We start from the raw sequence: 10,348 nt of genomic DNA on the forward strand, positions 1-10,348 counted from the left end.
GTGCGTCGGCCCGCAGTGGCGGATGGGGTGCGTGCTAGGGCTGATGGAGTGGGGGACACGTGACTGGGGCCACGCAGAGCGTGATGACGGGAGCACGTACACCTTCGTGAGGGGGCAAGGAGCGTGCACCGGGGACGTGCGCGCCGAGGGCGGCGGAGCGCAGGTGACAAGGGCCGGCAGAGCCTGTGGCCTGGGGCGCGTGCTGGGGCGCAGGCCGTGGCCAGTGAGACGTGGAGCGTGTGGTGGAGGGCGTGGGGTGGGCGCCGGGAACCGGACGGAGGCGTGGCCGGGGGCTGGAGCAGGCTGGCAGGGGCGCGTGCTGTTTCCCTGCTCTGTTGCCTTTCGGGGGCCGCTGGGTCCAGGAGAGGACTTTGGGCGTCAAGCCGCCGGGCCCTGGGAGGAGAGGCGAGGTACCCCAGCTTGCTAAATAAGAACCTGCTGCACCTGCCCCTTGGGATTAAGGAGGGCTCTTGATTGGCTCCTGGCTGTTCCCCGGGTCTGTCTCTTGTCTTGACTTCGGGTTCATTTCCTGCGGCTTCTGCTTGCCTTAAAGCCTCCCCCCTCTCTTTTGTTGTTGTATTTGAAAGGCAGAGCTACAGAGAGGTCTTCCATCCACTGGTTCACTCCCCAGATGGCTACCACGGTGGCTGGGGCTGTGCTGGGATTCGCACGTGGGTGCCCGGGCCCAGGCACTTGGGTCATCTGGTGCTTTTCCCAGGCCATTAGCAGGGAGCTGGATCGGAAGTGGAGCAGCCAGGACTCACACCGAGGCCCGTGCCAGCATCTCAGGCAGCAGCTTTACCCACTCTGCCACAAGGCGGGCCCCAACAGTGGGTACACTTGATCACTCCGACCTTTAACTACTTTTTTTTTTTTCTTTTGCCTTCTGAGTTTTTATCACTGTTGCAACAGAGTAGCACGGAGCTCTGCAGGAAACTATACCTGCTTTAGTAGAAGTCCAGTGCTGTTCTCCCGGGCCTAGAATCAGAGTGGCAGCACTGGACTGGACACTCTGGGGAGAATCCAGCTCCCTGCAGGTCCCCGTCTCCTTGCTGGCTGTCACCTTTTTATTTATTTATAAATAAAGAGGCCACCCTTTTTATTTATCTATTTGTTTATTTATTTATTTTAAGATTTATATATTTATTTGAGAGGCAGAGTTAGAGAGGGAGAGGCAGAAAGAGAGAGGTCTTCCATCTGCTGGCTCACTCCCCAAATGGTCACAATGGGCAGAGCTAGGACCATGCGAAGCCAGGAGCCAGGAGCTTCTTCCAGGTTTCCCACGTGGGCCCAAGGACTTGGGCCATCTTCCTCTGCTTTCCCAGGCCATAGCAGAGAGCTGGATCGGAAGTGGGGCAGCTGGGACTCGAACCAATGCCCTTGTGGGATGCTGGCACTGCAGGTGGCGGCTTTACCTGCTATGCCACAGCGCCAGCCCCTATTTTGAAAGAGTTACAGAGAAAGAACGAGACAGAGAGAGATCTCCCATCTGCTGGTTTACTCCTCAGATGGCCACAGTGGCCAGTGCTGGGTCCCAAGCACTTGGGCCATCAGCTGGGAGCTGGATTAGAAGCAAGGCAGCTGGGAAATGAGCTAGCACCCATATGGGATGCTGGCATCGCAGGTGCAGTTGTACCTGCTACCCCACAATGCCGGCCCCTTGAAGTGTGATTCCTGTGGGGGGGGGGGCAGGGCGGCCTCTTACTGAACCTCTATCCTCTCTGTTCAATGCCTGACATTGAAACCTCAGGACATGAGACTGGAGGGGTTGACAGGGAAAGCCAGCATTCGTGGGCGCTACTGGAGGGCTTCTGAGAGAGGAATGCGGTCTGATTTGGGGGTGCGTGTAATTTAATTTATTTGCAGAGCAGAAATACAAAGAGGCAGTTTCCATACGCTGGTTCCTTCCTCCAGCGTCTGCAGTGGCTGGTGCTGAAGCCAGGAGACTGGAACTCAATCCAGGTCTCCCACACGGGCGACTTGGACATCACCACTGTCTCCCGGGAAGCTGGAGCTGGGGTTCGAAGCCAGGCGGTCCAGTGTGGGACGTGGGCGTCTTCCTGCTGGGATCAACCCCTGCCCGCGTGAACTTTCTGAAGAACCCTCCTGTCTCTCACCTGCCAAGCCTTTCCAGCCTCAGGGCCTTTGCACGCACAGCCTTTGCAGTGTCTGCCTGCTTTGCACCCTTTAGGTGTTAACTCCACCACTTTTTCAGGCGGTCCCTCACCTCCCCCTCCCTCTCACCCCGCTTACTTCCTGCACGGGACTTACCTAGATAATGCCAGCCCTGCCCTCGCTGTATTCTCCACTTCCAAGGGACAGGGCCTCTGTCTCATTCTCTGCCGACTCTTGGCACTCAGCTTGGTGCTTGACACGTTGCAGATCCCACCTGCCTACCTTAGACCTGGGGCTTGCCTGTCGCTGGCCAACAGAGGCCTGCTGGGACCGCGGTCTGCCGTTCTAGAACGCTCTGTTTCTAAACACTTCTGAGAACCTCTCCCACCAGGTTGTCGGGTGTGGACGGCAGGCCCTGCCCCTCTGCCGGCGCCCCTCCCCCTCCCCCAGCCCCGGCCAAGGCCAGCAGCCGAATGTCGCACTTATCAGAGCGGGCCCAGCAGTCCCGTGACGTGACCCACTTTCCACCTGATTCCTGGTGACCTTGGGGAGGGGCGTGTCTCCGGGTAAGGGGCGGAGACCGGGCAGCCAGGTAGGCGTCCAGCTTCACCACCCGGGTCTTGGTGCCTGCTGTCCCATCCCGGGAGGACGAAGGGGCCCAGCGGCCGCGTCTGTGATGTTGCTTTGAGGCCCAGCGGATTGTGAGGCCCCAGGTAGTGCGGTGCTGGGGTCCTGCCAGGGTCTGTCGCTGGCCTTGGGGCTTTTACGTCTCGTTGCCAGTCGGTTTTCACAGGGCTGGCCTGGTTGCAGGCTGCAGCGTGGATGGCTTGGCAGGTGAGCATGCCCCAGCTGGAGGACCGGCTGCAGTGCCCCATCTGCCTGGAGGTCTTCAGGGAGCCCCTGATGTTGCAGTGCGGCCACTCCTACTGCAAGGACTGCCTGCTGGCCCTGTCGCGCCACCTGGACTCGGAGCTGCGCTGCCCCGTGTGCCGCCAGCCGGCGGACTGCAGCAGCTCGCCGCCCAACGTCTCCCTGGCGCGGGTCATCGAGGCCCTGCAGCTGCCCGAGGAGCCGGAGCCCAGCGTGTGCGTGCACCACCGCAACCCGCTCAGCCTCTTCTGCGAGCAGGACCAGGAGCTCATCTGCGGCCTGTGTGGCCTGCTGGGCTCCCACCAGCACCACCGGGTCACGCCCGTCTCCACCGTCTACAGCCGCATGAAGGTGGGAAACGGGGCCGCGGAGGAGGGGGAGGCTTCCCCGGGGAGCCTGTGGCCCGCACCCGGGCTTTCTGGCGCCACCATGTGGCGTCGATCGGTGCTGAGCTCCAACCAGCGGCCGGGGGGCTTCGGTGGAGCCCACCTTGGGGAGAGTATCTTGGCGCCACCTGCTGGCCTGTGCCCCAGGGTTTTCCTGAGGGTTCCCCTGGCTGCACCCTGGGAGGATGTGGCTTGTGCCCTGGCATAGGAGGGGACTTGAGAGATTCGTGGAAAAGAGGATTAAAAGATGAGTTTATTGTGGTGCAGCGAGTTTTGCAATCCAGGCCGTGAGAGGGGTCTTCAGGAAGTTCGTGGGAAACTGTTCCAGGAAGCGACTGTGCAGGGACTTCGAAGCCCTCGCGCAGCAAAACCAGCTCAGCGCACCCTTCCACGTGCCGTGAACTTTGGGCCGTGCCCTCGCGTTTCAGTGCCTGGCGCCGAGCCCGGCACACGGTGCCTGCCGGTGAATCCCTGCCCCCCGGGGGCCTGGCCCCAGTGTCTAGCGAGTTGCTTTTTGCCACCGGCAGCACCTTTGTAGGTGGCCAACTCAGATGATGTGGGAACGAGGGAACCCTGGGAAGGAGGTGGGTGGAGGCTGCCCGGGGCAGGGATGCTGCTTCCCACAGCTGCGGGATGGAGTGCTGTGAGTCCGCTCCCCAGGGGCTGGCCAGCGGGCACTGAAGGGCCGGGAGTGTGGAGGGAGAGCCCAAGGTCACCCGGAGAGAAGGAAACCCCGGAGCCCGTCCATCCCCTCTGACCCCTGCTTGGTCCCCATTTCGGATTGGGGTTCCTGTCACCCCACAACTCTGCGACGAAGGTGTGAGGTTTCACTCTCTCCTTTAAAAAAAAAGATTATTTATTTGAGAGGCAGAGTTACAGAGGGAGAGACAGAGAGAGGCCTTCCGTCTGCTGGTTCACTCCTCAAATGGCTGCAACAGTCAGGAGTCAGGAGTTTCTTCTGGGTCCACCACATGGGTGCAGGGGCCCAAGCACTTGGGCTGTCTCCCACTGCTTTCCCAGATGTGTTAGCAGGAAGCTGGATGGGAAGTGGAGCAACCGAGACTCGAACCAGCGCCCATGTGGGATGCCGGTGCTGCAGGCAGAGGTTTAGCCCACAGCACCACAGGGCCGGCCTGAGGTTTCCCTCTCCGGTCTGCTCCCGTCCGGGCCTCCCTGTCTTTATGTGCCCACTGAGATGGTGGGCTGCCTGAGCGATGGCTTCATCAGTCCGCGAGTGCACCTGCTGTCCCGGGGCCCTGAGTCTCCACCTGGGGCTGGGGGCCATCACTATGCCCTTCCCGGGCCTCTCTCAGCTGCCCGAGGCCTTGGCAGGCAGCAGCGGGATTGGGGCAGCCTGGAGGGGCCTCCAGTCCAGGTTGGGCCCAAGGGGGCTGGGGATGAATTCCAGTGCTGATAGGGAGAGGGGAACCAGGTTTGGCTGGGGCAGCTACACCGGCCGCAGAACCAGCCTCGCCGCAGGGGCGCCTTCCTGGGCTCTTGCTGCAGTATTGGCCCCCTCTCCGGGGACCTGCTGGTGCCAGGATGTGGTACAGGCACCGTGTGGGGCGCCCCGGTGGCCGTGCCCTTCATCTCTCCCCGTGACACCCAGTGCGGCACATTCCTGAGTGCTCTCAGCTGTCCTGGGGAGCTCTGGGTACTCCCACCGGGGATACTCATGGCTGTCAGGAGGCCCCAGGGAGTAGTGTGGTGGCAGGGCCGGCCGCTCACGGGGCCCTGGCCGCCGTCTCCAGGAGAATCTGGCAGCCCTCATCTCCGACCTGAAGCAGGAGCAGAAGAAGGTGGAGGAGCACATTGCCAAACTGGTGAACAACCGCACGCGGATCGTCGTGAGTGCCCCCCCCCCGGCCCTGCCCCCAGCAGCACCCCGACCCCGCTGTCCTTTCCCGACAGCCGCACTTGCCATACAAAGCCAGAATGCACAGCATTCCAGGGCGGGGTGCGGAATTCGGCCCAGTTGTCAGGCCTGGCTCCAAGTCCGCTTTTGTCCTCCGTGTCCTTGCGTCTGAGATAACCCAGAACTTGAGCCCCAGAGGTAAACAGCCCGAAGCATGAGCGTGACTCCCCCCACACCCCCCTGCCCAGTGCCACCTGTGTCTGCCTGACCTTGGCAGCCTGCGGCGGGGGGCACAGGCCTGGAAGGCCCAGAAGCCCTCGGTGCTATCTGGTTTACCTGCGTGAGAGGCGCGTGGGGCTGGGGGGTGGGTGTGAGATGGGGGCCGTGGGCCCTCTCATGCCACCGCCCGCTCTCCCAGGGCCTTCTGGGTCTTTTGTAGCCATGGAACTCCATGCTCAAACACCTCTTCCCCAGTGCACACCGACCAGTGCTCATTTAAAACGAGAGCTGGGGTCCTGCCGTGGTCGCCTGTCCACGGCCACCTCTGGGGCTCCCTGGCAGGTGGCAGTCCACGTGGCCCACCCTGCGACCCCCCGGGTGGCACCGCCAGCCCCACAGCGAGGCCCGCCCTGGTCAGGCGGTGCTGTGACCGGGCCTTCCCTGTCCCAGAACGAGTCGGACGTCTTCAGCTGGGTGATCCGCCGTGAGTTCCAGGAGCTGCACCACCTGGTGGACGAGGAGAAGGCCCGCTGCCTGGGCGGCGTGGAAGCTCACACCCGGGGCCTGGTGGCCTCGCTGGACATGCAGCTGGAGCAGGCCCAGGGCGCGCAGGAGCGGCTGGCGCAGGCCGAGCGCGTGCTGGAGCAGTTCGGCAACGAGAGCCACCACGAGTTCATCCGGGTGAGTGGGCGGCGGCCACGCCCCTTCCCCGTAGCCCCCACTGCGGACTCGCACGGCCAGCCCCGGCCTCACCCGCGCCCTCCTGTCTTCCAGAACTACCACTCCCTGGCCTCCAGGTAACACCCGGGCACCTCGGCTCACCCTTTCCTCCGCTCAGCCTAGCCAGGGCCCCTAGGCTGAGCCCAGGGAGAACACACGAACACCACGTCCCTGCCTCCCGGGGTCCCACAGACTGGTGGGAGACAGACAGTGAACTGCGGCCCCCCAGGCCAGAGCCACACCGCAGGCGCCGGCTAAGGGGCACAGGTGTGACAGCCAGGAGGGCAGGCTACCGCAAGCGGGGCCGAGGGAAGGGTCAGGTGTGGGTGGCCCTTGGGGTGCTGTGAGCAGGTCCGTGTTGCTGGGGGGATTGGGTGACGGCCAGGAGGGCCTTGGACTTGCTCTGCGGACCCGGGGACCGTGGACCCTCATTGTCAGCTGACGAGGGAATGATTCCCGCTCTTCCTGGGGCTCCCTCAGCCACCTTGTGTGTTCAGGTTGCTTTTAGCCACAGCGCCAGTAAGTGTGGGAGAGCCTGGTCTCAGTGAATGGACAGAGCCTGCTTGGTTAGGGGAAGGCGTCCTCTCCAGCTGCGCCCGGGGCCAGGGTCGCCTGGTGCCCAGGAGTGGCTCCTGGATATCAGTGGGGCCTCAGGCCGCCTGGCTCTGGTGGGGCCCAGGGACCTGCATTCCTGATGAGTTCCCGGGCAGTGCACCCAGACCTGCACCGCAGGGGCCACGGCTCTGGGGTGTTTCCACTTCCAGGGAGGAGGCGGGTGTGGAGGGGAAGGAGCGACAGGCATCGTGGGTGTCCCACTGAGCCCGGGGTCTGGCGTGGGGCGGGGCCGTGGGGGCCCAGGTCCCCCCATCGTGTGGCCTGTCCCACTCAGAGCGGAGCTGCAGCAGGCCCGGCCCCTGGACGGCGCGTTCAGCCCCATCTCCTTCAAGCCAGGCCTCCACCAGGCCGACATCAAACTGACCGTCTGGAAAAGGCTGTTCCGGAAGGTTCTGCCAGGTGAGCCCCCCCAGCCCCGCCTCTTGAAGAGGTCTCAGTGGTGGGGATGCAGAGCGGGGCGGGCGTGGGCAGCGGGGAGAGCGCGGGGCGGGGGCGGGGTTGTCCCCCGAGACTCGGGTTCCAGCTCAGCCCCACACGGCACTGGCCAGGACCGGGCAGGCTGTGGCCTGTCAGCCTCAGGCCATCTGTCAGAGGTGAGGTTTGGTGCTCTGTGCAGATCACTCAGGGGTGTGTGCGTGGTGCAGCGGGCCAGGGCTGCGTCCCGATCAGCTCAGCTTTCAGCTTCCTGCTGCCGCGCACCTGGGAGGCAGCATCGAGGTCTCAAATACCTGGGCCCCTCTCCCTGTGGGGGAGGTGGAGATGGGGCTCCTGGCTCCTGGCTTCCGCCTGGTCCAGCCCTGGCTGTTGTAGGCATTAGGAGAGTGAACCAGCCGATGGACTATCTCTGTCTCTCTGCCTTTCAAACAAGTAAATTCAAACCTGGAGACGTGAGAACGGCAAAATACTTAGAAACAGAACAAGTCAAAGACATTTAATTAACTCCTACATGGCCGCCAGCCTGCTGCTTACTCGTCCTCAGCCAGCGCTTACTCAGTGGACTGATGTCACTAGTGAAGCGGAAACAGGGTTCTATTTAAAGAAAATGAAAGAGGGGGTGCGGAGAGGACATGGCGGCGTGTTCGCTGTTCACTGGCGCCCGCTCGCACATTTCGGGGTCAGTGGACCAGCGGGGACTCACGGAGTGGCGCAGGCGCTGCGGAGTCTCCCGGCCGCCGAGAGGGCGGGGCTGGGCCCCTGTTGGTGGCTGCCATCCGCGGGTCCCTCTGCTCGGTGCCTGCTCTCTGCACCTTACGTCGTTGGCATCCGTTCAGCAGGCAGCCCCTTCCTGGGCCCACCGAGACCCTGGGGGCTGTCCAGGGCCAGCGCCGGCCGCCTTCCCCTCGGCTTCACACCAGCCTCTCTCTGGCCTCTTTCCTAGCCCCGGAGTCGCTGAAGCTGGACCCGGCCACCGCGCACCCACTCCTGGAGCTGTCCAAGGGCAACACGGTGGTGCAGTGCGGGCTCCTGGCCCAGCGGCGCGCCAGCCAGCCCGAGGGCTTCGACTACAGCGCCTGCGTCCTGGCCAGCCGGGGCTTCTCCTGCGGCCGCCACTACTGGGAGGTGGTGGTGGGCGGCAAGAGCGACTGGCGCCTGGGTGTCATCAAGGCCACGGCCAGCCGCAAGGGCAAGCTGGGCAAGTCGCCGGAGCAGGGCGTGTGGCTGATCGGCCTGAAGGAGGGCCGGCTGTATGAGGCCTTCGCCAGCCCGCGGGTGCCCCTGCCTGTGGCAGGCCGCCCACACCGCATCGGCGTCTACCTGCACTATGAGCAGGGGGAGCTCACCTTCTTCGACGCCGACCGGCCCGATGACCTGCGGCCCCTCTACACGTTCCAGGCCGACTTCCAGGGCAAGCTCTACCCCATCCTGGACACCTGCTGGCATGAGAGGGCCAGCGACTCGCTGCCCATGGTCCTGCCCCCACCCGGTGGGCCCGGCCCTCTGGGCCCCCCACAGCCCACCAAGCTGTAGGGCCGCCCGCCTGCAGGTCCAAGCCAGCTGCGTCCCATCAGGCCCTACAGTGATGCCTTTGCTCTCTGGGGAGGCCCCTGTGCCCGTCCGTGTGTCCCTCGGACTTTAACGACGGGCACTGTGGTCTCTTCCCCATCAGCCAGGGGCATCTCTGTTGGCCCCTGGCGGGGTCATCAGCGCCAGGCCTGGGTGGCCACTGGCCCTTTGCAGCCACGCTTTCCCCATCCCACTGAGGGCTGAAGCACCCTGGTCACCGTGAACCTGAAACCCCCCAAGGGCACTGCGTTGGCCCTGTTTCTCCAGGTGACCTGCAGGTTGCCCCTGCTGTGCCCACACGCTGCTCAGGCCGCACCTGGCGCCCACCACCTGCCCACCTGCCCACCTGTCCGTCTGCTGTACCTTCAGAGACTCCCCTCCCCCGCTCGGGCAGATGCCAAAAATGACAGCCTCTGAGAAGCAGGCAGGGGCCAGGCAGGAGCTGCAGCCCGGTGGGAGGGAGCCGACGGGCTGGTGTTCACCCCGGATGGAGGCTGGGACAATGGGATTCTCCCCCTGAATCTGAGAACTGGAAGAGAGAGAGAGAGGCTGGAGCTGGGCCGCCCTCTGGAGAGAGGGTCCACAGTCCCATGCAGGGCTGCTGCAGAGCCCCTGGGCTCCCCGCGGGCACCAGGCACAGGCCCACCTCGCCGCCTGTCTGCGCAGCCCGCCAGGGCTAGGGGAGACGCTGGCTCCGGCCATCTCGGCTCACCTCTCCTCCAGTGGGAGGCTGCGATGTGGTCCGAGGCTTTCTGTCCCCTCTCCTGGGATGAGACAGCTCCGCTACAGCCAGACTGGCTCCTGTACTGTGGCCGTCCCCAGCCCTCGTTTTCCTGGCTCGCTTCAAGGACCCCGTGGAGCCAGCACTTCTGGCTCCGCTTCGCTGTCTGTGTAATAAACTGAATCCAAAAGCGGCTCATTCTAAGTCTGCTGGTTGAACCTGCCGGGCCCTGGCCTTGGCCACTGCGTGCCTGACCTTGGAGGGGGGACTGGCCTTTGGTCACTCAGCTCTGCCTTCCAGTCCGTGACTGAACTGTCGCCCTGCACCCTGCCCACCCTCGTGATAGGAGGCCGTGATGGCTTCCAGCCGGGCTGGGCAGGAGGTGGGAGGGCATCTGAAGTCCGTGTGTGCCGGGTTCCCACCTCTGGGGCCTGGGCTGGCAGCTTCCCCAGCACCTCTCCTGTCTCTCCCTTACTCTGTTGGGCCAGGGGTGGCAGTGGTGCCACTGCACACCCCCACTACCGTCTCAGTGGGCTCCCTTAGCCCTGAGCGTTGTTTTTGAAATAGCCCTGATGATATTTTATAAAGGTTGTTTGTTTATTTGAAAGGCAAAACTACAGAGATGAGATTTTCTATCCAGTGGTTCACTCTCCAGATGGCTGCAAGAGGGAGCGAGCTAGCTTCCATGGGCTGGTTCACTCCCCAGATGACCACCATGGCCAGTGCTGACCAGGACGAAGCCAGGAGCCTGGAACTCCATCAGGTCGCCCACGTGGGTGCAGGGGCCCAAGCAATTGGGCCATCTACTGCTTTCCCGGGCCATCGCAGAGCTGGATCGGAAGT

The 10,348-nt window shown here is 63.6% G+C and overlaps 1 protein-coding gene across 5 annotated transcripts; it reads left to right on the forward strand.

The window, feature by feature from the left end:
• The first annotated feature begins 22 nt into the window (after window positions 1-22).
• Window positions 23-9,697, forward strand: TRIM50 (tripartite motif containing 50). 5 transcript variants are annotated; one of them, XM_089321988.1, is made up of 7 exons: window positions 23-163; window positions 2,926-3,336; window positions 5,123-5,218; window positions 5,896-6,126; window positions 6,220-6,242; window positions 7,055-7,179; window positions 8,159-9,697. In XM_089321988.1, the coding sequence occupies exons 1-7, from the start codon at window positions 23-25 to the stop codon at window positions 8,746-8,748; spliced, it is 1,617 nt and encodes a 538-aa protein (XP_089178114.1). In that variant the 3' UTR covers window positions 8,749-9,697. The 5 variants fall into 5 exon arrangements, with proteins under 5 accessions (XP_089178114.1, XP_089178115.1, XP_089178118.1 ...); XM_089321989.1 differs by having other exon boundaries at window positions 3,028-3,336; XM_089321991.1 differs by having other exon boundaries at window positions 53-163; window positions 2,909-3,336.
• The last annotated feature ends 651 nt before the right edge of the window (window positions 9,698-10,348 follow it).

Source organism: Oryctolagus cuniculus, chromosome 19, assembly GCF_051225735.1.
Source record: "Oryctolagus cuniculus isolate XC-2025 breed Fujian yellow rabbit chromosome 19, ASM5122573v1, whole genome shotgun sequence".
NCBI classification, from domain to species: domain Eukaryota; kingdom Metazoa; phylum Chordata; class Mammalia; order Lagomorpha; family Leporidae; genus Oryctolagus; species Oryctolagus cuniculus.